The sequence below is a fragment of the Serinus canaria genome, chromosome 3, assembly GCF_022539315.1.
Source record: "Serinus canaria isolate serCan28SL12 chromosome 3, serCan2020, whole genome shotgun sequence".
Taxonomy (NCBI): domain Eukaryota; kingdom Metazoa; phylum Chordata; class Aves; order Passeriformes; family Fringillidae; genus Serinus; species Serinus canaria.
This window is the reverse complement of record NC_066316.1, coordinates 107,270,613-107,297,031: the sequence shown is the minus strand read 5'-3', so window position 1 is coordinate 107,297,031 and position 26,419 is coordinate 107,270,613. Positions and strand designations below refer to the sequence as shown.

The 26,419-nt window shown below is 43.2% G+C and overlaps 1 protein-coding gene across 4 annotated transcripts in view; it reads right to left on the bottom strand.

Moving 5' to 3' along the window:
• ADGRF5 (adhesion G protein-coupled receptor F5) overlaps positions 1-25,623 on the bottom strand; it is a 41,326-nt gene extending 15,703 nt beyond the window's left edge. Inside the window, exons 1-11 of one of the 4 annotated variants that reach the window (XM_050972348.1) lie at positions 25,269-25,621; positions 19,620-19,726; positions 8,820-8,971; positions 7,569-7,712; positions 5,416-5,476; positions 4,684-4,848; positions 3,038-3,217; positions 2,542-2,669; positions 2,017-2,075; positions 1,195-1,337; positions 153-359 (exon numbers count right to left, since the gene is read on the bottom strand). In XM_050972348.1, coding sequence (XP_050828305.1) covers positions 153-359; positions 1,195-1,337; positions 2,017-2,075; positions 2,542-2,669; positions 3,038-3,217; positions 4,684-4,848; positions 5,416-5,476; positions 7,569-7,670 — 1,045 coding nt within the window. In that variant the 5' untranslated portion in view covers positions 7,671-7,712; positions 8,820-8,971; positions 19,620-19,726; positions 25,269-25,621. Of the gene's footprint in view, positions 1-152; positions 360-1,194; positions 1,338-2,016; positions 2,076-2,541; positions 2,670-3,037; positions 3,218-4,683; positions 4,849-5,415; positions 5,477-7,568; positions 7,713-8,819; positions 8,972-19,619; positions 19,727-23,012; positions 23,166-25,268 lie in introns of those variants that run through there. The other 3 variants (XM_030236282.2, XM_018921518.3, XM_018921527.3) reach the window with 3 other exon arrangements.
• Between the last annotated feature and the right edge of the window lie 796 nt (positions 25,624-26,419).

Below are 26,419 nucleotides of genomic sequence, written 5' to 3'. Positions count from 1 at the left end.
AATCATGAATGAAAACAACAGGAAAATTATGAGGGGCAGTGTAATTTTTACATTTCCTCTAGAAAATGCAGCCACTGCATTAATCTTTGCTTTTTATAGAACTAGCCACAATAAAGATCTACATCTGCTGTTTTAACAATGGAAAATCATACCAGAATCCTTCGTCGTAACGTTGGTAATTTTAAGAATTGATCTTGCGGATGCTAAAACTGTCTCTATTGAATACCGGGAGCCAGCTGAGATGGTCTGGTCAAAGTGATACCAGGTCACATTGGAAAATGTTGAATTTATCTCACAGGTCAGTCTTACTGTGTCTCCTTCAAAAATGTTTGAGGGCTTCACGGTGAAGTTTGTCTGATCTGGGAAGACAGAGAGCAACATTCTACATTACTGTCACTTCAGCTCATCTTTATGGAGTCTTTCATCTTATAGGGGTCCCAGGTGCTTTATGTCAGCTGCAGGGTACCACCTCTGATACAGGCCATGGGATTTTCCCTCAACATATTCTTTTAGTGTCTTTCTCAGCTAAAAATTCCAGAAGGTTTTATGCAGAGTTAGAAATATTATTACCACCACCACTACTTTCTAATCAGGTAAGATGGGAGGAGAAGCAACCAGGTTGAAGTAATCCTCTGAGACAGACAGTCCAGCACTTGATGCACTGAGAGCAGAACACCTCCAGGGCACTTGATCAGCAGCTGAATTGTAACACACTGTCCAGCAGCAGCATGGAAAATGTGCCAAGGAAGCCAAGGGGAATGTGTTGTCATGTAAACTGCAAAAGCTTTATGTTTTGTTTAAAGAGTAGGAAGTGCTGGCAGCCTGACATTCTTAGAGCTGTCTCGGTTGTGGAGGTGAATTAAGGGTGTTCAATTTCTTTCCCCTGGACAGACCATATCAGGGATCACTTGGAATCATTTAGGCTGGAAAAGACCCCTGAAATAATCAAGTCCAACCAATAACTGGTCAGTGGAGTAGCTGGAAGTCTTTGGTTTTTCATGGGAGGTACTGCATGCATGGTCCTCTCATGAGGGTCCTAAGCTTTGGTGACACAGGATAAAATGAAACAGCTAAGAAATAAATGTTTCTTGAAACTCCAGTATCAAATTATCAACATTACAGGGCAGCTACATGATTCAGGCTAAAAATACTAAAGAAAAGGTTGAAGGAAAGTACTGAGAGCTTTAAACTTACTAGTGATTACTCTTGTGAAGGTAAATGGGTTTAGCTGGTACGATGAATCCAGAAACTGCGGTACAGCTCTGTTGGAATCTCCAACCTGAGTGAAGCTTGCTGCTCCTGTTCTTACTTCAAAGTTCACAAAAACACTTCCAGGGCTAAACAGATACAAGAATGAGATGAGCACCAGAATTAAATATCCTTGTATATTAGTGGTTTTCTCTGTTGGGGCGACTCGTCTTGCATGGATGGGAAGACCTCACAGGACTCCCCTGTGGAGACTCTTCTTGGCATTCAAGACTTGCTCTATTGTACTAGAAAGTTGTGCTAGAGGTCTTCCCTAAAAAGGAACACCTTCATGTGACATTTTCCTTGTCTGATGTTTATTTCTAGTAAACTTTCCTTAGAAACCTAAAATGCAGCTGCATTTAAACATGTGTGGACAGCAGCAATGTCTCTTTTATCCAAGGCTGTATCCAGAGTCAATGTATTGACTATTGACTATTCACCTTCCTCATGGCCTAGAAAGTGATGTTAGGTTTATTTGTATTCTTTTCCCCTTTGGGTGAAGCTCAGTCTTTTCCATAAAAGGCTTTGCTCCAGCTGGAGAATGATTGTGTTTCTTGGACTTTTGTGCACTGATGAATTTTACCCACAATCCCATTTCCATGTTCATACTTGGGCTTTGCATTTCAGTGATTATTCTGTTATTCAGTGTGTGCATGCTGGGAGTGGGTTCTAGGCAGAGTGAATGTAACCTTTGCCTGACTTGTGTCTCCTTGAGACTGAACAGGAAGACTTGTGTTTTCCAGGAAAAAAATGAAATTATTTACTTACCTAAAACCTGTTACTGTTGCCGATACAAAGCCTGGTAGACATCTGTAGCTGGCATTAAACTGTAAACAAAGACAGGTGAGACCGTGTAAGTCCTGTGTGTATTACTGAAGTGTGCTTAAAATAAGAAACTCTCAATTCCTGATGTGAGTAAGGACATGTAACATATCTGATACAACAGGCTTGGTGCCCTCCTGGTGTCATGGAACACATTTCTGTTCATGGTTTCATTCCATGTGTACCCACATGGATTTAAGCTAGGACCAATAATAGGATTTTTTTTCATGCTTTATATACAAAAGGTCCCTAAATACTTCCCAGTGTATTAAAATAAATGGGAATGCTTTCATTGCCATCAATGCAATCAGCTTTGCCCCACTTTGCAACTCCCACTGCTGCACCCTTCCCTCTTCCCCACAGAGACACTGACCACCCAGGCACTTGGGGTAAACACCAGGCACTTGGGGCAAACACCCCTTTACTTAGGGGGCTCACAACTTTCAGAGATAAAAAACCTAAAGTCATTACCGCTTTTTCAAGGTCCACTTTGTATTTTTGGTATAACAGAGAGGAAGAATCCTTGAGATTGTCCTGGAAGTCTGAGTCAAGTCTGACTGACATATTCATTACAATGGGATCTCCCATACCACATGACTCTGTAAGGAAAGACATAAAAATGCAAAATAATAAAAACAGTGCTTATGAGGTGAGAATCTGCTGAAAATCTGATGAGATTAAACTTTCTTGGCTCAGAGAAAGCTGAAAGTCCCAAAGAGACATTGGAGTGATTCCAGGAGTTGATGCTCCAAATGCAACTAAATATCTGCAAGTGTTTGGGTCAAGGTGGGCTCATATCACAAGGAGAGGAGCTTTAGACCATCTCTGCAGACTTTCCTCATTCACAGGCTGTGTGGTAGCCAGCTCAGTCCTGATGTGTTTTTTCATCACACCTTTCATCACTATTCTGACCTCTAAGCAGTATGTGAGCTGCACAGCAATGAAGTTCTGCTCTGTGTCTCCTCACCTTCAGTCTGGGGCTCACAGTAGGGTCCATAGAAAGGCATTTTCTGCATGTAGCCACAGGGCAGGGCTGGTTCCAGGCTCAGAGAAGGGCAGGGCATCACATCACTGCACACCGTGCTCGGCCAGGCATATCCATTTTCACAGAAACAGCAGCTGCTGCTCTCACCACTGGGCAGGCAGACTGGAGTCAGACAGACAGAGAAATCCATGAGAATGGTAAATAGGGCATAGCTACTGCAAGATAAATATTTATCTTTCTGTGTCTTCATGACAGAGATCTCAAAATCTTGCCCTTATTGTGAGTTCCCTTGAATGATGCCAAAATGATGATCTGACAGCTTGCAAATTTTACTCTACTAATTGTAAATTACTAACAAGAAATGGGAACCAGACTGGCACAGGGAAAAGTCTGATCAATTGCTTTTAAGTAACTGAATGGAGATGTGAAGTCTGATCCTAAAAGTTTATCCGGCATACTGGCCAGGGTCCCATAATACTTTTCAGACTGAATGTTTTTATGTCACCTGAGCTGAAAGCAAGTGTTTAAGCTTTTAGAGATTGTAAGAGCAAGATCATTCAGAATCCCAGTGGCTAATGAGGTGGTGTGTTCTGGTTGTTCTGTCCCCTGGCAGATGCTGTGTGAGAGAAGGTAGGATTATCACTAAGTGCTTTAAAGCACTAAAAAAACCAAATCAATCAAAAAAACCAAACCAAAATAAAAACCAACCCAAAACCAAAGCAAAAAAAAAAAAACAAAACAAAAAACCAAAAAAAACACCAAAAAAAACCCCAAACAAACAAACAAAAAAAAAAACCCAAACCAACCAACCAACCAACCAAAAAAAAACCCAAACAAACAAAACAAAAAAACACCCCATAAAAAAAAGGCAAAACAGAGTACATTACTATAACTTTTTCTGCTCTTAATGTGTCATTGGCAAAGTAAGATACTAACAAATTGATTTTCACACATTACATGTGAGCCTGAAGGCCTTTATAAGATGCATTTGCATGTTGTTTTGGAAACTGTTGAACACTTCCTTTTGCTGCTTTATGGCTCAGTGATACGAAGGTATCAAATCTCCTTTGCTGTTGTAAATGCTTGGTGTGCTGGTATATGCTCTGCTGTATTACTTGGATGAGATGTTGCACAACCACAACTTGTGTAATAAAACCTGTCTTGCCCTGTAAGAATAGGTTAAGTGAGCTCTGTCTCACGCAGCCTTTCTCTGTCAGGGTCAGAGTACAGCCTCTTACAGCCATCCATGTTCCAGATACAGGAGGAGGGAAGTAAACAGTCTGATAACTGCTGTCACAGCTTCCTGAAACTTGAAAGTAACTCAGATTGCTTGTTAGCCAAGCTGGAACAAAATCCTTTGGCTCAGGCTTCCTCCGGCTTTGTCCCTTCCTTAGGAAAAGCATCAAGAGCTATTCCTAATGCCAACATTATATAAAGAGGAGTGCTGAGAGACAGATAACAAATATGCTGTTGTGTGCTACAGCTTCAGCCTTGCTGGGTCTTTCAGCAGCAGCAGAGGTGGGTCAGTTTTGCTGATGCTGAAGCATGATGGGTGGTAAAAGTGGGAGACATCAAATACTGACAAAACCCCACATTATCCAGAATAAACAAATTGATGACCAACCCACCTGTTGTAACGCTGATGTTTGAAACTGTTGTTTGTACATTTGAAATATTAATTGGAAGATTAATGTTTTTGAAATAGTCTTTGATTGGCTCCAGATAAGATGAATCCTGCAGGCTTACTTCAATGTCAAAAGTATGCTCCGGAAGGGGGAGGTCAAGAATAAGCTCTGAAAGAGAAATAGAATGACACTGCAAAGTTGTGTTTTAAGGGTAAATCACAAATTGATGGCCTCTAGTTTAGCATTTGGGGTCTTTGATGCTGTTTAATGGCAGCTTAGTGTGGCATTCTGCTTAGGAAATCTTCTTGCTCCCCACTCAGTAGATATTCTGCTTCTGTTCTATCTGCTCCTTTTCTGACAAAAGCCAGGTTTCTTTGGTGTCAGAGCATAGGAAGCTGATATAAATGACATAATATATTCATAGAAGAGCTGTCTCATCCCTTTTGTCCTTAGCATCAGTAAGTTGATGGGTTGCCAACCAGAGACTGAGCCATGTAGGATTATCTTGTCTTTATCTCATCCTGTGAGTTTTCTCACATTATCCTTCTGATTCTGTTCCCCATTGCACTGAGGGAGAGAGAGCCAGGAGCACTGTGGTGCTTGGCTGGGATTAAAGCACAACCACACCTCATCCTTGATGTTCCCAGTTCAGTACACCAAGAGATGCTGTCCCTAGCAGTGGTTTCACCCTGGGCCTACTGGAAACCTGCTGTTACCACACATTTGTGTACGTACTGTTTCGCTTCTGCCTCTGCATCTCTGGGAAGAAGCTTTCTTGCCCTAGCGTGCTGTCAATCTGTGGGGGGAAAAAAAATAAATGGTGAAGCTCTATGACAATAACAAAGTGAAACTTCAGCTGCTATTGCTGGCAAAAGAAATTAGGGAAGAAAATACTGACATAGATAATTTTTTCCCTAATCTTGGCCTCACCTCTCCAACCTCCCACCCCATCTTCTTCTTTAAACAGAAAATTTCTATCTTCCAGCAGGGAAGGGTTAAGCACCAGTTAAGGGGATGTACTGAGTTTGCAGATGCCTCTTTGCATATCTCTGCTAGCCAGCTGTCCCAGCTCAGGAGGATTTTGTGTATGAGCCTCAAGACCTCTATGGGGCTGACACAGTGCACTTAGTCCTGGGCCAGCCTTGTGAACTGCTTGGGAAACCTGGTCACTCACTTTGAATCCAGAAACTGAACTTTGATCACCTTTTGCTTTCCTCTGCAGCAGCAGAGCCAGCCTGAGCAGAAGAAAGGGGACTGAAAAGCCTTGGCTCCAGCTCAGTTTCCAGGTCAGCTATTTTGGGGCCATCAGTAATACACAGCTGACCATGGCAGAGGTTAGCTCCACTTCACTCTGGCTGGGTTTATACAGGCTGCAGCCAAGTCAGATTCAGACCATCTTATCTTTTTTTTAATTGTGCCCTAAAAATACATTGGCACCACTGTAAGCAAGAAAGGCTAAAGAACAAGCAAAGGCACAGGCAGGAAATGTGCAGCTTTGCCAGTTTCTTGGTTCCTACTGAAACCTTTATTTACAGAAAGGGTGAATAGCTTGGCAACTCTTGAGTCATCTCTTTACATAAAGGAACCATCTGGTGTGTGATTAGAGCTGGGGTTTGTATCACAGCTGTGCTGGGGTGAGGATCCCAGGGAGTGCTGGCACTTTTTGCACTGCTGGGATGGTACCTTGGTGTTAGGGGTTGGCTGCAGGAGTTACAGAAAGTGCCCTGTGACCCATGGCCTCCTCCAGGTTGGACTCAGTGGTTTCCTCTTTCAGTTATTCTCCCAAACAACCAAAGGGTATTGCTAGGTTGCTAAATACTTCACATATTTCTCACCCTTAAGTAATGACTCATCTGCAGGCTGTCCCATGATCAGTGGTGTTAAAAAAAGAGGTGTTGCTTTTTTACATGAAAACGCCTAAGTGCTGAGATGAAGACAGCTTGAAAAATCAGAACAAATTAGATATTTGGCCACTGTCAGTCATCTGCTGAAGTGCAGATGGGGCTGCTGCAACCAGACATATCTTGTTTTGCCAAAGGAGAAGGTAGTGGTAGAAATAGCTTAAGGAGTTCCCACCATTCTCTTCACATTTCCTATTCTTTTTTTTTTAACTTTCTCAAAGAAGGAGGTTCTCTATTTGCTCACAATGGAGAAGATAAAAGAAGTATTGTCTGGTCTAATACTAATTGTGATGACCAAGAGTTGGTAGATTTACCCAGATTATATTTACTTCCATTTGGTCAGAACCTGGGTTTCTCTGTTCCTCTTTTGTCTTTTTTGTTAGGGAAAAATGTGCATGAAGTGTCTGTTAACAAATACATGTACAGGATGAAGCACAAAGTGGCTTTCCATAATTCACACTGTTGGTGAAACAGAGAGGATCCGTGAGGATTATTGAAAAAGTGGGAACTAAAGTAAAATCTCAGTTCATGGGTAACATCTAAACACAAATCACCCATGAGTGGAGCTTTGGTCATGTGTACTTTTCCTGCTGTTGAGACAGTCCTGTCACCTTCCTGCAAACATGCCACTCAGATATATTTGGTTCCTCTCTCCTAGGATAGGTGAATTCCATCCAGGAGCAGTGTCCACATATATGTTATGTAGACTTAGCTCCAGAGACAGCAACTGAAACCCCTTGCAGACCAACACAGTGAGAAACAAGATGTGTTTTGTTCAGTGCCTTCTGGAGGGGCTTTAAACTGGGAAACTTGAAGAGCCCAGTTCTGGATTTCTCGATCTCTTTCACACACTCTGGGTTCAGATTCCCCCCCACCCCCCATTTTTATTCTGACTTCTTCCAAGGTTTTGTGGATGTAAAGGAGAACATCAGGCTGATACAAGCAGAGACCAAATGAAAACCAGTGGGGGTGGGGAATGATACTCACTACATAGGACAATGGATAGAAGTTTGAGCCCTGTGGTATCTGGCAGCAGGCTGAGGCCAGCAGGAAGAGGCAGTGGAGACCTGTAGTGGTTGGGGATGACATTTTGCCTGGTGACTTTGCTCTGCAGCCTGAAGTCAGCTGTACCTGCTCAAAAGAGGAGAAAGAAATTGTTTGAAGAAAGCAGAGTCCTGAGCAGATTCCTATCAGGGACAAAGGAGGTGCTGGAAATCTGCCATGAGAAAAGTTGACTTTGGATCTTTAAATATCCCTGTTGGTGGTACTTGGGAAATGCACAGCCAGGAGATGAGGGAGCAATTAGGAATGCTGCTGCAAGTGAGGGCCTGTCCTCTTGCAGCAGGAAGAGCTCTGCTACCAGCTGTATCCCACTCTGGAGAGGGTTGTAGCATCACCACGGGCTCAGATACAGATGTCTGTTTGTTTGTTACCCCTTGGCTAGCAATGGACACAATGAAGAGGCATCTCCTGGAAATAATCTGTGTTATCTTGAGGTTTTAACAAATTTCTCCATTGATTGCACTGAAGTTAACAAATAAGTAAACTAGAATCTAAGGACCATGCCACACAAGAATGTAATGTGGTGCCTGAAATCACCCACACCCCAATAACATTTTCTACCTCATTAATTCCTGAGCTAATTTAGTCACACAGCAGACTGGATGATGAAACATAAAGGGAGAGGTAAAACGTTCGTGGACCCTTATAACGTGCTGACACATTTATGCAACCTAGGGGAATAGAGAAAGGGAGGTGAAGAATACATAAAAGATAAATATTTTGCTATGAATATGCACTTTCTGGTTATTCCTAACAAAGCACTTCCTCAGCTCCAGAATTAACAACTAGTAGAGAGCTAAAGAAAAAAAAAAAAAAGGCAGAACTCAAGAGGATTGTGAAAATCATTTTAAGCACTGAGGAAAGACTCTAAGCACAGTACTGAACAGCTCCTGAGTGGATAACACCAGCCTGATTAAAATAATGAACTCTTGTAAAACTACAATCTTGTCACATTGAAAGGGCTCTTCATCCAAACTCAAGTTTTGCAAGGCAGTGCAAAAACAGGAAAAACAGGGAAAACCAGAAAAATCAGCAGCTCCTGAATGCACCAGTGGCTGCCTCTTGCAACCATCATTTATCAGAACTGGTGCTCTCAGCTGGGGCTTTGCTGGCACTTTCCTGCTCAAATGAATCCATGACAGAAAACAACACTATGAACATGATCTGTGGTCTCACCTTGTGAATTGGAAGAGGATGGCAAGGAGTTTATAGCCAAGCATGTACTTGATATCACCAAGGTGGGTGTCCAGCAGGGATTTGTGACTTTTCTCACCAAATGTGGTTCCTAGAGAGATCCATCTGGAGTGGGACTTCACCTGGATACCAACCTGGTTAAAAGATAGGAGACAAAAGTAGGGATAAATTATTTTCTTTTCCAATACAGAGATGTTATCACCAGAGCTCTGCAGGAATGAGGTGTAAACCTGTACCTTACTCTCTGCTCTCAAGTGATGTGGAAAAGGCAGTGATCAGTGATGCAACACCATGGAAAATTTTACTTGGTTGAGACTAACAAAAGCAAAGTCTGCCTGTGAAGATCTGCATTGGGTCACAGAAGTCTGAGTGACTTGATCATGAAATTCAGAACTCACAAGTGTAAGGTACAAAGAAATGATCATGGCAGTATGTATTCTGTGATGGACTCTGAACTGATAATTACCACCCAGAAATGGGATCTGAAGAAAATGTCAACTGAATTCTGAGACACAATTAAAGAAAGAAAATTAATTTTAAGGTATTTTAGAATAGCAATGGAGGGAAAAAAACAAAACCAAAACAAAACCCCAAAACCCTGAAACCAACATAAACAAAACAAAACCAAAACAAGAGTAAATCAAAACAAAATAAAATAAACAAAGAAAGAAAAAAACTATTTTATTTAGACATCTGGACTAACACAGTATAGCTGCTCTTATACTCCTCTACAGGAATTACCAGAAAGGACATCAGAATGATTCAGAGTATCTTCCCACCCCACTCCAAAATCAATTAAAATAAAAGAGTGTTACAGGCTTTTTTTAATCCAATCAATGAATGGCTAACAGAATTGGGGGAAAAAATGTGAAGAAATTTTTTCAGTTTCCTGGGCATGTCTGTCACTATATCCAGAATTCTACAAAAGAGACTATTTTCCTATTTTGGAGACATCATCCATTTGTAACAAACTCAAGACTTCATGGATCTGGCTGATCCCAAGATCACAATTGATTAAAGTGGATCATGAGGGAAACATTATAAGTTGTGACACAAGTTCCTGAGACAGTGATATGACTTAACAACTGAAGCACTAACTAAACAAAGGTCTCTGGTAGCTTTGTATATTCAGCATATTCTCACAACATATGGTAAAAAACTTAATCTGCACAAAGAGTTTGTGTTACACTGGTAACAGGTTAATGAAACAGATAATAGAAAGGCAAAAGGGTCATTAAACAAAATTTATGATGAGAGTAAACAACATCTGGCACAGTTTTGCATTTATCTGTTGCCCTGCTTCCCAGCTTGCCTTCATATTCAAATGTTGTGGGTCATCCTCTATTTTCAAACATATCTTTTGTGTGACTTTGTGCAGCTGACAGCAAACACCCTGTTAATTGTAGATGTAAGACACCATATAGAGGACAACTCATGTAAATGAGAGCTGAACTGCTACTCAGGCTTTAGTAGCTATTCAAAGCTCCCAAACATTCCAAGCCAGTATCTAGAAAGCCAGAAAACCAACAAACAAGTTGCAAATGGGGAAAAGTATTAAATGTTCTTTTCAAGCAATGTGGCTGTTCCCCTTTTTCATTTAATTTCACAATGAATTAAGCATTGCTGTAAAACCTTTAGTGAGCAAATTCTCAAGTATCTGTCTGCCTTCAGTGGGCAAAGCACATGTGCAGACACATTCTTCATTTCTCATACAAACTGTCTCTTGGGAAACAATAAATATCTTCAACTTATAAAGACCCAGAGCTAAAGAAGTCCAGATTTGCTATGAAACGTTCATTCTCCACAGCACTCAGGCTGGAAAATATTGTTTAAAATTAATTTTAAAATGCAGAGAATTCCTAGAGGTAAAGGTTTCATTTTAACCCAAGATATAAGGGAGATACAGTACCTTCTTCTTAATTTTTCTGCTTCTCTTTTTCATGAATGCTGTAAAATAATTACACCTTCTCTTGCAAATCCACTCAGCACTATAGTCTTAGAAAATAGTCTGTTTTAGAAAATGAAGACAACACCCAGAGATTTAGTATTATTTACCTTCCCAGGTGGTTCAAAGAGAAGATCTTCTAATTAGATTCATCTTAAACATCATCTGCTTCCTACCACAGCCCAATCTGCTCTCTCAAAGAGGTATTAAACCACAGGAACTTTTATAATTAGTTGAACAACTTATTGCTGTCCAGAAAAGAAGTTGCCCCTAGAGCCTGCACTCAAATTTCAAGTGTAAGGCTGAGCAGATTTGCCACTGCCGAAAACCCACAAGGCATTTTAAGAGGAGATATTTCCTGATACCATTCATCAGGTTGTGCTCATTATTTCCCCCTGCACTGATCTGAGTCCCTCAGTGTCTTATCTGCAGATTACTGGACTAACTCGTTTCCCTGCTGTTACTCACCTTCTTTGTTCTAACAAAAGAGGGTGTTGAGGACTGAAAGCAGCAAAATCATATTTTGTAGGTTTGGCAAAATGTCTGTGGGCTTTGACTGAAACTATAAAGGAGGAAATCCCTAAAATTTTCCTACCTGAGCTGGCAGCCTACTTGCTGTGGGCTGGGCCTGGAAGGCTCTGTGGAGACACTTTTATGCCCTTGGAGAACCTGCACAGAGATGCAGACCTGTGGCTCTGATGGCTATGGGAATTCCCAGAAATCAGGGGAAATTCTGGTGTTATATATGTTCCTACATTGTACAATATCTGGAGCCAAGAACACACAAATAGGAGACATCTGTCCAGGTAACAGTGGAACCTTTGTCCCTCCAGTGTTTGATAGCAGTTGGTTTATCAATGGAATTTGTTTCCACAGCAGTGTGTGAGGCAGTGACTGAGTGAGCTCTGTGGAAACCCCTGTGATTAAGCTCATGTTTTGGGGGAACTATTTTTTTAAACACTGATTAATTCAGGAGACAGGTCTGTTTCCTTTTCTGCAAACCGGCTCACCTGCTGCTCCCTGCAAGGTGGTGAGTCAGACCTCAGCTGTTTGCAGCAGTTTTAAGGTGATTAAATTGGCATGACTGATGCCCTCGTTACCCTTACAGCATGTCTTTGTCTTCACTGTTGTGGTGCCATTGGTCTGATTTATTGCTCACCCAAGCTGGTTCAGGAATCTGAACAAGTAGAAGACCAAGGCTACATCTACAGCACTTAATGCCACCACCTCTCTCTCTGCAGATTGGTTTTATTGATGGCCTTGTGCTGGTGCCTTCCAGATCTTTACTCAGTTTAACTCCCTGTCCCTGCAGAAAACTAAAGCAGCAATAAGGGGTCCAACTCACTTTCATCTGAGTCTGATCAGCTTAGAGAAGGTCCCAGTTAGTGCCAGAGCAAGGAGAGGAGCAGCTAAGTGGCCCCAAGGAGGGAAGAGAGATGGAACAGGGGCTGGCAGACGAGGCAGGACGGTAAGGACAAGGAGGACCTCTTCCTTTCTGCCCTGGCAAGCTACTCAACATGAGTTCATGGTCTATCCCTACAGAAAAAGCTGATCATTTTCTCCCAGAACTGGTCCCTTGGCTGACTGCGAGAAGGTTTGAATGAGCAACAGTGCCAGTGCAGAGGCTGAGATGAAGAGGCTGAAGAATTGGCTTGGGCTGAGTTACCTGTGCCTGTGGTGGAATCACACTTTCCACATTGCCAGGCCTTGACTGGAAAACTGCTCTGTGTTAAACCTGCTTTCCCCAAGCACCCTCTTTTTTTCTTTGCTTTTCTGTTGGCTTCTTGTTGTTGTTGTTGTTTGGTGTTTTGTTGTTGTTGTTGCTTTTGTTTTTGTTTTTTTTTGTTTTGTTTTACAAAAATTTTCAGAAAGAGCATCCTGGGGTGTGAGAATGGGAAAGAATGTCAGCAAGGCTTTCTTTAGAGAGGGTTTCTGCTCAAGGCTTATCATCAAGCTGCAGCCTAAAGCTATGAGAAATCTTGGTTTACTTTGCAGGAGAATGTGAAAATTATACAATGTCAGAGGATTAAGTATGTAATCAACTTGGTATGTGAGCACAGGGGATGTCCTGATCGTCCTGATGTTTTTTCCTGTACTCATTCATCACGGACTGTCATGTCACCAGAAACTGTGAACTTCCTGGATTCTAAAGTCTCATCCCCACAACATTTTTATTTAAACATTTGAGTTTGCCCTTAGCCTTCACAGGATCAAGAAAGCAAGAGGTGTGCTAGAGGACACTTGCTCTGAACCAGAAGTGCTCATCCAAACTAGGGCAGAGCTGCAGGATTCCTGTAATTCACTGGAAGTGGGCTCTTGCAAAAGCATGTGAACCCATTTCATCTGTCACGAAAGACAGGTCAGGGTAAGGCTCCCACACAGCTGCACCCTGGGAGACACTGCTCAAAGAGAAAGCAAATGTGGAAACAACTTAGAAATGAAGCTGTTGCAGTTCTCTTGACTCACTCCTCCTCATTCCAGTCCTGGACATTCACACTTCAGTCTCATCTCTAAAAATTAATCTCAGCAATTTGTGTAATCTAACCTCATCCAAATGCAGAAAAAAAATGCCAGAACCTCTCAGAAACTGGATGCAACACTGCAGATTCTCACACCATCTGATTTTCTTGAGTCTGAATTTCGTGTGGTCAGACACCTAAAGCTGTGTTTTTAACATGTGAGGACAGAGTGAATCCCAAGCACATTGGAGCTAATAGGTAGGTTACTTTGAGATAACAGGTTTTGGGGTGAATCTGACAATGCCTGGGACTTCATTTATTATCTCTATCTGTTTTAGATAGTTTTGCCCATCTCAGTCTTGCAGAAAATATTCTGAAGGGAGTCCTAAGAAGTTGCTACCAATTCACTCACTGTAACGATGTTGAAATATCTTTTTTTTTTTTTTTTTTTTAGCAAATATTTTTAATTGGAGACCTGGGAGGTAACAAAAGTGCACTGTGTGATGCTGTTGATGTTTTGGCTGGAGCCCTGTGTCCGGATATTGCTGTATTGGAGAGCATCCAAAGGAGAGCTAAGACAAGAGCATTGTATAACCTCAGTGACAAGAGCCATAATCTCGTGAACAGGCTGAAGGTTGTTCAGATTAGATAGGACAAGGCTCAGGTATGAACACAATAACAGTTTGTCCCTTGAAAAAGGACTGACATGGATGTTCACAGCAACAGCTGGCTGAAGTCACACAATCTGAAGCAAAACTGAATATGTTGGTGATTATGGAAAATATGTGATTATAACATTCAGAAGCAAAAAATTAGGCTCACCAGGGTGGCTGCAAAGTTTTCTTCAGTGGAGGTTTTCAAGAACAGGCTTTACAACTCCTGACATGGAGGAGAGCCTTTGATTCTGCTTCCATGTGGGTTTGTGGCAGTGGTGCAATGGGTAGATTGTTTGCTGATCTTTTCTAATTAACTGTGTGTCCCTACACTTCAATTTGTGCAGTGAATGAATTCAAAGAGATTCAGAGATGAGCAAGAGCACAGATCTGTGTTCTCAGAACTGTGTTTGGACTGACCAGGGCAATGATTGATCCCTTGTGCTTGGCACTGGTGAAACATCAAAAATCTTGTGTTCTGTTTGAGGTTCCCTCATGACAGGAAGGTCACTGAGGGGCTAGAGCATGTCCAGAGAAGGACAACAGAGATGGAGAAGGGTCTGGAGCACAAGTATGGTGAGGAGCAGTTGAGGGAGCTGAAGGAGCTCAGCCTGGAGAAAAGGAGGCTCAGGGGGGACGTTCTCACCCTCTACAACTCCCTGACAGGAAGGTGAAACCTGGTGGGGGTCGGGCTCTGCTCCCAAGTAACAAACAACAGGACAAGAGGAAATGGCCTCAAATTGCTCCAGGGGAGGTTTAGATCGGACATTTAGAAAAAATTATTCAAGGAAGGGGTGGTCAAGCAGTGGAGCAGGCTGCCCAGGGCAGTGTTGGAGTCAGCATCCTTGGAGGCATTTAAAAGATGTGCACATGTGGACTTGAGGGACATGTTTTAGTGGTGGATTAGCAGTGTTGGCTTAATGGTTGGACTCATGGCCTTAGAGTTCTTTTCCAATCTGTGATTCTACCTTAGACAGGTTTAGGAATTCCTTTCTTGACCTTTGCAGTGCAATATTCCCACAGGTTTAAGCACAGAGGAGGTAAACTGTACTTACAGCCTTATCGAGGGCTTCCCCAAAAAAATATTTCCACAGGAGGACTATGGTTCACACCTTTTTCTACATCAGATCACATTTTTTATCCTTGTTTGTGCAGCATTTATCTTTCCTTTTGACCTATGATTATGACTTTAGATTCCTCTATTCCTCTGTCAGCCTTCCCGTGAATTGTTGATGACCTTTTTACACAGCCAAATAATCTACATGGAAAATGAAAATAATTTAGACCCAGATATCTGAGAATCAGGTTCAAATCATACCACGACCACGCAGGACTTCCTGCAAGGAGAGAGCAGCTCTCTAGGACTCATGTTTGCAGGGCACAGTAGCTGAAATAGCAGCCATTTAGCTGTATGACTGAGAGCACAGAGAACACTGCCCAGCTGAATGTCCAAATTATCACATTCTCCAGGCATTCCTACTACTCTGAGAGCAGCCAGAAGAAGTTTCTGTGAGCGTTTTTAACACATTCTGGACAGTGCCAGCCAGCCCTGCAATGTTTTCCTAGCCCTTCTGGCACAGTTCACAGTTGGACTTTCTGCTTGTCACTGGAGAGCAGCAATCTGCCAGATCAGTGAGGGCATTCTTGCATGAATAAACATCAGCTGCCACAGTCACTCCCTAAGCATTATCTCAGGGAAGGGGGAAGGTGAGGAACAGCCTGGCACATTTGGAGAGGCATGAACACCACCCTGGTTGCTGACCAGCTGTACAGCTGACCCCTCTGAGAAGGAACCACACCAAGGCTGGACCTGTGGCCAGCCTCTCCCATGGGGCTGGGTGACAATACACCTGCACTTACAGCCACATCACTGTGTTAGGACAGAAAGGGCATCTTTGGCAGGGAGGTGATGTCCACAGGATTCTTGGGGATGGTCCTGTGCACAGCCAGGAGCTGGACTCAATGGTCCTCGTGGGTCCCTTCCAACTCAGCTTATACTGTGATAGCTCATGGCTTCTCTGGCCTTGGCAGTGTAGCATGACACAGACACCTGGGTTCTACCAGAGCCAGAAATAACATGCTGTTGGCATTCTATACAATCCCTTGCAGCAGGGCTGCCTCTATAGGCATTCTCTCAGACCTGTGCCTCCTTACTTGGGTTCCTTTGCTTAAGTAACCTCTGTTCACCCAGAGGGACCTGGTCTATTCCACCTCATCCTTCAGTCTGACTCACCAACTCTGTCTCTTACAGGCAGGCACATTTGTAAGCCTTTCTTATCCTGCCAGTCATATCTTTTTACTAGAATCTTCCTGACAACATTTCTCATTTGACATTAGGACTTAAGAAAAAGAAGATTTCCTGATTCTGGATGCATCTTAAGCACAATGTCCAGCTCCTAAGCTTCCTAGTACAAGAGATACTCACTGAAGTGAGCCCAGGAAAGGGCCATGAAGATGATTAAGAAGTTGGGGCATCTGTCATACCAGGGGAGGCTGAGAGAGCTGCTTAGTCTGGAAAAGGAAAGGCACAGGGGATCTTGTCAATGTCTAAAAATAACCAGTGAGGGGACCTAAAGGTACACCCACCCTGGAGTGGCTTCTTTGGTAAGGGGTTATAAATGCAGAAGTGGAAACAAGCAGTTCTGTTTTGGAAGACAGAGAGTTATCCTTCCCCATGCAGCCATCCCACACACAAGTATTTTTTTCCTGTTGGCTGTAACCTTTCTACATGCTGTGTCTGGGAAAGCTGCCCCTCTTGTACCAAAATGGAGATGAATACACCTTTGGCATCAGCAGGAAGAAGAAAACAAACAACTTTGCAGGCACAACACATCTTCAACCAGCAGTTCTTTGTGAGGTGGGCATTAGTCCACAGCCTCAGTTCTTGGCCCTCTGCTCCAGCTGTGAGACATGTCCTGGGTCACTGAGGCCAAGAGATCCCTGTGTGGTCAGGCAGACATATTCTGCTTTAAAGCCTCATTGTAAAAGCCCTCAACTCTGTGCTTTTTACTCCTTTGTTCACACTGAGAGACCATTCTCCCTCCTTTCTAATGGGCTCTGTTAGCTTAGTGTCCTGAGCAGATTTGCCCTTGGTTGGGTCCAAGGATTGCCAGATTTGCCCTTGGTTGGGTTCAACTGGTCTAGCCCAGTTGGTTCTTATCCAACAAGGGCTATAGCAGAGGCCCTTGGGAAGAGTTTTACAAAAATGAAGTAAGTTTGCAGCAGCTCATCTTCAGAGTGTTATTTCCACTTCTAGCTGTCAGAGCTACAGGGATTTCTGGAGGCAAAGGCAGGTCATTGGTGTTTAACAGCCCTAATGGCCTATTAAGCTGCGTCAAATGAAGTAAATTACAGGAAAACCTACAAGAGTGTGCAGAATACATAATTTGCAGGAGCAAGGAGGTCTGAATTCCTTTGCTTGTTTTGAATCTACCACTCATTAGGGTCAAGTTTGATCCTTAATTGTCAAACTAGATAGCACAAATTTTTCCATGGCCTCTTACCCTGTATGTCACTTTGACATTCCCCATCAGCTGTTGAGGATGGAGAGTCCTATGCCATTTAGCACTGCAGTCCTCCTGCCTCTTTGGTACTTGTTCTATATCTTTCCACTTTGGCTGGATTTTTTTGTAACATAGTTAGGCTCAGTTACCCCCATGCCAGCATTTTCCTGTGGCTTGAACAACTCTGCCTCCCTCTAGGTATTTTGGATGAGGCCTGTGAGATCTTTCTCACCTGTGAGGTACTTTCTCACCTGTGAGGTGCTGTGAGATCTGTGGAGGTGAAGGATGCCTGGAGAGAGGAACCAGGAGCTGCTCTAGGTTAGAAGGTGTGAAGGGGGAGATCTGCTGCTGGCACAGGCACAGTTTGGCTCAATAGCTGCCCAGTAGCAGCTGAATCTTGGTTACCATTTGCAAACAACTATGGAACAGAGTCTTGAACTCTGGGGTTAAAGCCTTGTTTTCAGTGCCTGTCCAGTTTGTTATTCCTCAGCCACAACAGAAGAGCTTTCCTTTCTCTGCATAAAGCATGACCTTTGGGTAGTGCGTAATAAGTTGGATGATCAGACAATGTTTGTTTCAGACAGAAAACACACAATGACTTTAAGAAACACACACCCAGGCACAACAATATTTCATGGGAGAGTTGGCTGAAAGGGAAAGGGGGGACAAGGGAAGTTGCACTGACCTTAGATAACACATCTGAATGAGAACAAAAATAAAATAAACAGAAATTAATCAAGGACACAAAACTGAACTGCTCGGTGATAAGGATTCAAACAGGCAATAAACAAGCTGTGGCATGCTTTCTTTGTGATGTTTGTGGAACTGTGTTATTCCAGCTCTGTGCCTAGCATGGTGCAGAGGGCTGAGTTTGATGGGATGCTCGAGGATCTCTCAGACATGAGCAGAGGTTTTGTTTTCTGCGGGAATAGAGGGGTAATTCTTATTTCTGTTGTTTTTGTGCAAACAGATATCATGGCACTTACAAGTAGAGGGATGAATGTTCCTCATGCCACATGGCAGACTGAAAACAGTGATAACTGCAACCAAAATGAAATGGCATTTAAATCAGCACTTTACTGGAAAAAGAAAGCCCTGCCCCATTCTTGTCTTCTTCCTGGCAATTCTTTCTCACTTCCACTTGGGTTTTTCTCTGCTCCAGCTAAGTCCTCCTCCTTGACCTTCATGTTAGAGTTTTGCAGAGAAGGAACAAAGAAAAAAGAAAAAAAAAAAAGTTCTAGCCAATTAAATTCATCCTGCTATTTCAGACCTTTGTATGCAGCTGGGTACCACATGTTTGGAAAGACTGTGGAAAAGCACACATCAGCTCACCTCTGATGACTGGGATGGAAGGAGAGGTGTACCCATGAACATTATCTTCTCCTTGTGCTTTTTGGAGCATCTGCAGTGGGGTGCAGGCCCAATTCACAGTGAGAAGTAACATCACAAGATATTTGAAGCTCAGCACTGTGGGAGTACTGGGGAAGGAGGAACTTGCCATATCCATGTAGTGAAGAGTGAGGTCTAACAATATCCGTGGCAGTGGAATTTCCATGGGCTGCAATGACTTTTGGATTGGGTCCCTGAGTCAGGCCAGACATGGGTTACTTCTATAGACTAAAGCACTAGAAAGTCTGATGACTGCATGCTTCCTGCTCATTTCATTTTATTAACCTCTTGATTTTCTTCCTGTTATTACTGCAGCTGGCTGTGTAGGAAGCTCCTGTAAGCTGTGTAGGTGTCAGCCTTTTGGAGTTTGTACAGTCGTGCTCTGGACAGAAGGTGTTTCCTGTCCGAGGCCCTGGCTTGTCACACCTAACAACAAAAAGATGGAAGTACAAAATAGCACCCGCCTTTTGCACATAAAATCATATAAATGGAGGGAAATCCCTCAAACCAGTGAAGGCAGGTCTCTGTTGTCCATATCTCTTAATTGCCTTCTTTTATGATGAAGCCTGAGAGAAAAGAATAATTGTTTCTATTTTGTTCCACTGATTTCACTTCCAGCCGTACTATTTTTGTACTGATCTGTCTTTCAGAGCACAGAACTCTGAAAGAGTTCAGGAGAACTCAGAAAGGCTAAATAGTGCTACTATTTAACTTCTTGGAAGGCTGCACCTGTCTATAATGTTTTCAAATTTTTCTCAGTCTGAAGATAAGCATGTCTAAAGTCTATTATTCATGAAAGTCTTCTGAACACTAGTAAAACAAACAAGTCCCACCTGTGTTGATGTTACTGTGGCTTGATCTCACACCTGATGCCAAGGATGAAGATGCTTATCTTCAGACTGAGACCAAGGATGATCCAGACTTGTGAACTCCTGTGGTGCTTGTTGGGTTCACATGGCATAAAAACACAGCAATGCAAAGACAAATTAAACCTGATGGCAGGTTTGTCCATGAGCTACAACACCAAGGAATGGCATTTCTCCAGCCTCATGGTGCCTTTGGAGAGCTTAAACAAGCAGGTGCTCTCCAAAGACATAGGGCCTGAGTAGAAGAACTGCTGAGGCCTTTTTCTGCCTTTCTTTAGGAGGCCCAGTCCATAGTTACCATGTTCCCTGTCTCAGCCAACACTAATGCCAAGACTCACAGGAATCCTTCAAAGAGCAGCATGGGCCAGGGGCTGTTTCCAGTCAGCAGCACAGCCTGGGCTCCTTGTTTAGGGGAGCAGGAGAGTTCAGGCCCATGGAGGGGAGCCATGTTCTGCTGATGGCCTCAGGGTTAACACACCCTGTCCTGCTGCTGTGGGAATGTTCCTCCTAATTCTGGCATGGTCTAAAATAAAACGCACATTTCAAGAACAGGAAGGTTCTCCAGCTCTCTTCCAGCTCCCTCATCCCCCAGCTCAATGGGATGAAGTTGGTGCTGAGCTTTGGCTGCATCTCCCACAGAATTTTTCCGAGGCCTTTGTGCTTCTCTCTGCTGACTCTATAGGCAATCCAGGCCTTGCTTCAAAGGAACCTCCTCTGCTTCAACATCCTCAAAAGGGGACAAGGGAAGCTTCCATTTACTGCTGTCAGATGGATTAAGCATTTGAAAGTTTGGTACCACGATGCTGGAGCAGTGCTGGAAGAGCCATTGCAAGGCTGTTCAGAAACAAGGTGTTCAGGAAAAGAGCAGGCAACTTTTAAAGCAGATTTGCAATAGTAACATAGAAATCTCTCCTAAAAGGACAGGCTGAGAGATCTGAGGCTGTTCAGCCTCGAGAAGAGAAGGCTCCAGGGAGGCCTTTAAGCTCCTTCCAATACCTAAAGGGCCTACAAAAGGGCTGCAGTGACAGAACAAGGGAGGGGGGTGACTATAAACTATGAGAGAACAGGTTTAGATTAATTATTAGGAAGAAATTCTTCCCTGTGAAGGTGATGCAGCCCTGGCACAGGTTGCCTACAGAAGCTGTGGCTGCCCATTCCCTGGAAGTGTCCAAGGCCATGCTGGATGGTACCTGGAGCAACCTGGTTTAGTGGAAGGTGTCCCTGCCCATGGAAAGGGCTGGAATGAGATGGGCTTTAACATCCTTTCCAACCCAAAACATTCTGTGATTCTATGATTTTACATGCTGTGTGTCCTAACTGCAAAAAGGGACAGTGTTTATGAGCAGCAGTTGAACCTTTTAAGCCACAGACTTGAAACAGGATGGATAACAGGAGGAAGGAAGGAAGTGCCATCGCTCCTGTTTAATTGCCAGAGACACCTGAGGCATGCACAGGCTCATCCGGGATCACAGGCCTAGGATCAGCCAGCCCAAATTTTAGAGACAATGTGCAGGAATTTAAAGAATTTCTCTCTCAAGAAGGCACAGTGAAACAATTTTGGGAGCAAGGGGCATTCTGTGAATAGCCTGTCATAAGGCACGTAGGGACACCTTTGGAATGGAGATGGCTTTCACACACTCACTTAAATGGTCATGGAGGGCCAAGCCTGTGCTCACAGGATTGAGCCAAAGCAGGAACTCTAGTAGAGCTTTTCCTCTGAGCATGAACAATTGGGGGAAGCTCTGTCGTTTTGAGGAATTTCCGAAGACAGTAAATTACATACTTGATCACAGCTCTATTATGTTTTGAGGGAAGGCATTTGGAAATTAATATTTTATATTAAGACCTAAATTGGACATGCATACAACTCTGCTGCTCACAAGCACCCTCAAACCTGGCTGCCACAGCATTCTCCATGCTGGTGAGGTGAGTTTAAGTAGACCCTGGGTTGGCAGCAGCCAACCTTGTAAGCAGACTCTGGGTATCTCTGTGCCTCAGTTCTCTGCTGCCAAACAAGGATGATATTTGCTGTCTCTGCTTCACAGGGTGCTTAGAGAAACCCTGGGACAGGAAAAACCCATCAGTGACTGCACTAATGATCTGATAAAGCAAAACTTGTGGAAGTACCTAGAAGGCAAACGATACGTGGCTCCCTTTTCATCCAGAATGAAGGAATTCAATGACAGGAGAAGGATATTAGATGACCTTTGAGGTCTTCCTGAAACAAGTATTACTTTGTGTAAATCAGCCAATGGAGATGACACAAGGGAGTTCAAAGGTTCTTTTCCTGGGCTGGGAAAAACCTTCTGTTTATTCAAAAGTGGTCCATTGGAAGGTGTCTGAAGGGTGGGCTAGATATCCTGTTGTTGTGAGCTAACCCTGGTCTGAAGCAAAACACCCATACTGGCACTCGTTTACTGCCCATCTGTCAGAGGGATGGAGGAGAGAAGAGGATGAGAAAAAGTACAAAAACTAGTGGGTTTAGATAAATAAAGGTTAATAAGGAAAGAAAGAGGAAAGAAAAAAAAAAGTGATGTGAAGGCAATACTTCACTACCTCTCACAAGCAGGTGTATATCCAGAAAATGTCCAAGCAATGGCAGGTTTGGGAGACAAGCCTGACTTCCACCAATACTTTTTTGTTGCTGAACATGATGTCATATGATTTGAAACATCCTTTTAGTGAATTCAAGTCATCTCTCCCAGTTGTAATCCCTTCCAACCTTCATCCCACTCATGACAGAGTCAGTGGGAAGAAAAGGAAATCCTTGATGCTCTGCAAGCACTGTTCAGCCATAGCCAAAAACATTGGTATGGTGTCAATACTGTTTCAGCCACAAATCCAAACAAAACACCTTATAAGGAAAGTTAATTCAATCCCAGCACACCCATCTTGTTTGGATTGCTCAGATGGGAATTATGATGGATAGGGGTGGATTTTGGGGCAGAATCCATTGCAGGCTTCCACGAGAATAAACTGAAATTTTTAGAAAATATATAAACTGTGCGTAGACATGGTGGATTAAGGCTACAACATCCATGTCATGTCATGGGATGGCTGTGAGAGAGAAACTTCTTCCAGGCCACCATCAATAACAGATAAGCACTTGGAATAGGCTGCAAATGTAGTCAAAAACTCCTTAACAAAGTCCACTAGTGCAGCATTATAATATGCAAATATAGCAGTGTAATTACTAGACAACGTGCTACAGTGAATTATCTGCTCTGCAGGAGCTAATATTTGTTAAAAAAAAAACCAACTGAACAAACAAGGAATCAAACATTCGTCCATCAGAGAGAAACAAGCCATTGCAAATCTTTTGCTATCTCTTTCCCATTTTACCTGTTCTTTCACACCCACCTTGTGCATTCCATCCCATCCAAATTCTCAATACAACAAGTTCAGGGCCACTATCACAGCCCCACAGTTCCTGCCCTCACCCAGTGCTGGCTCAGTCCTCTCAGGATGCTGCCCAGCACAGATAAGGGGTAGAGCTGCTGCTCCTTACCAGCCGGGCAGGTGCAGGATCAGATTAACCCATGGGCGGTAACTGCCCCCAGGCAGGCTGAGCCACATGCAGGATCATTTGAGAAATAGACTCTGTATAAACATGCAATGGGGGTGGATCTGCTCATGAATGTCAGTTGAACCCCTTTTGAAGATCACAGTCCTAAGAAACTCTGAAATGGAAAACTGGAAAAGGTTTTCTGCAAGGAGTTTGGTTTTACTGTAGATTCATCCCATTTGATCTTGAAAAGCCATGATTCTTGCTCAAGGATGAGATTAATTCCAGCGGCAAACCATTTCAGTTTCAAGTGCAATACAACCCCAAAATAATGCTGTCCTTGTGGATGATGAAATTCACTTCCATGCTTATCTGCTGTCTTCTGGGAAACTGTGAATCACAGCCCTGAGCGGTAGCAGCAGCAGGTAGGCTTCTTGGTCAAGATGAATGGGTTAAAAAAAGGAACTCTAGAAAGGCTGCACTGGTCTTTTGTGTTATAACAATGAGAGGAAGCTCTGCCTAGTTTGAGGAATTTCCCACGTCTCCAATTCAGATGTTGGAGAACTTCTTTATTAAGCCTGCCTAAGAGGTGTTAAAAAAATAAAAATAACCAAGAAGATCAGGACAAAGATATCTTCCCAGTGCCTACGCATGTTCTCTATGTTTGTTTTTTAAAGCTGGATCACCGGAGGCAAACAGATGAATTTAGGGAAGTTAAATAGTGACAGATGCCAAATAGTCACAGCAGGTTCCTGCTGAGATACTGACCCATCACTGAGTTCAGTTAAGTGTCACTGCTACCCAGGTGCTAAAGATTTGCCTCTAAATTTCTTTAAATATCACTTTGTTCTGCAATGGTGCCAGACATCACTGGACAGGTTAAGTGACAGAAATAGATGAAGAATTTTTTTGGGCAAGAGGAAAATCTATGGGTTGCAAAATACCATTTTCATCATGCTACAGCAAGTGATGGAAGCAGAAGAAATGGAGCCTCAGCCTTTCAAATTCACAACATCCTTTGCTTTGCTATTTCCTTGCTTGTCACTAGCCCATTGCCTCGTAAAACTGCCACTGAAAGTGTGAGTAGCAGCATTCAAACAAAAATACCTTTCTGCCCCAGTCCAAAAGCTCCTCATGCTCATAGGTGAGCTTTGCTTTTCCATGTTGGGGAGACTGAAACAAGGTTGTAGAGGGGCACATCACAGCACTGCTTTTTTTCTGAATCATGACCATTTAAGCAAAGTGGATACTTCTGCACTAGAGATGTTTGGAAATGGAGCAGAACTTCTGGGGATATAGACACAATGGAGCTGAAAGCATCAGAAAGCCTCTCTGTATCCCCCCTGACACTGAACACTGGCAGCAGCACTCCAGCACAACACCATAAAATTTACTTTCATTTAAGCAGCTGAAAACACAGATAGAAAAGAATGGAAACAAGATAAATGTGATGCTCAAAGACAGTATACAGCAGTTTCTCAGCCTGTGGCCCTGGGTGCTCCAAGTTCCTCTCCCCGTCAGCAAGTTTCACCTAATATGAAACTGAAGGGAGATTGCTCTTAAAAGAAACAAACCCGTTCTATACAGCTAACAAAATACAGTGCTTGTGTCTGCACTGCAAATTCCAGCCACTGCAAGTACAAAACCAAGGGGAAAAAAAGAAAAAATTCTAAATGCGATTGCAGTTGACATTTTTTCTCTGAAACTCTGCGACACAACTTAGGGGGTAATAAATGCAATGAGGATTAGCACAGCACTTCCGTGCATGTCCCTCTTTGCTTCTGCAGCCCCACGCTTGAACTAAAGCAATCATAACCTCTATTAGCATTTACTAGCCAAGGGAACAGGCAGTAGCACTTTGTCAGGAGCTTGAATGGCTTAATTCATACCCTGAACAGCCAAAACCATCCTACAGAAAACTGCCAAGTAATCACCACAAAATGAAACCTGTGACGATTGCAGTTCCCCTGGCAGAAACCTGCTGCAGGTTTACTGGTGATGCAAAGCTTGCACTACACTGCCAGAATCTGTCAGAATCAAATTCCTTCAAGCCACCCTTGCCCTCCCCAAAGTGTTAAAGCAATGCCACATTCCACACACAGCATCCATACCTGTAGGGCAACAAGTGCTGGTCCTGTCCGAGTCTTTTCCAAACTTGTCCTCTTGTGCTGGGATGGAAACTTCCCATCCAAGTGTCACCTCCTGCCTCAGTCTTTGCCCTTTGTTTTCCCAGGATCTGGAGACACACCTGCTTTTCCCTGTGTGCTGTTGCTTCTTGGGCTTGGGGTTTGTTTTTTTGTCTTGCTTTTCTTTTTGGAACAAATTAAAGAGCCCGTGAGCAATTCTCAGTCAGCGAGAGAAAAAACCTTTTGGCTTGTGGTGATTTAATCAAGCAAACCCCGTGACCTCTCTTTCCTGCGATCAGTGGGAACTGATCCTTTCTCCACCAGTGCAGGGTGGAGTTACAGCTAAAAAGCACAAGCTTGAAAGCTGGAAGGGCAGGACAGGTCTTCCTCCTCCGTTTGTTGTGTCAGAGAACATGGTGATTCCTGCTGCTTCGAAACACAGAGGTGACCTCTGGCCAGGAAGGAACCTGGAAATATTTTCTAAGCGATTTCCTGCTGTTGGGGGGAAAGTGGATGTAAGGGACACTTAGGCGGGGGTGCTAACAGAGCTTCTGGGGAGTGTGATTTCAAGGTGAGCAGAACACTTTTTTGGTCATCAGGGCTGTGAAAGTAAAAGAATTACCTTTTTTTTTTTTTTTTTTTTTTTTTTTTAAACCCAGCTGTTCTGAGTCTCAGTTTTCTCTATACTGAATGATCTGGAACCTACAGGTGATCCTCAGACTTTCAGCTATGGTGCCTTTAATTCCACGAGGTGTTGAGTTACTCTGCAAAGTAATAATGGAGAGCCATTCCACATGGAGATTGTGTTCAGTAACACCCCTGCAATGCAGCTGTGCCACAAGGACTCCTTGTCAAGCACAGAAATCTGGGCAGGCTCATGCATCAAGAAGAACAATTTTTCCTGGAATAGCCATAAACTGCACTGTGCAGGTCTTTTTGCCTCCAGCTGGGGCTCTTAGAGTGGATTTTTCAAGCATTAGCCAAATGACTGCATCCTGGAAGGTGGGGAAGGTGCCCCACAGCTCAGTCTTGGTTATGCTGATAAATTAGGGATACTGTAATGGCTTCCTTAGAATCACAGAATCATAAAAGGGTTTTGGTTGGATAAGACCTCTGAGATTATGGAGTCCAACCAT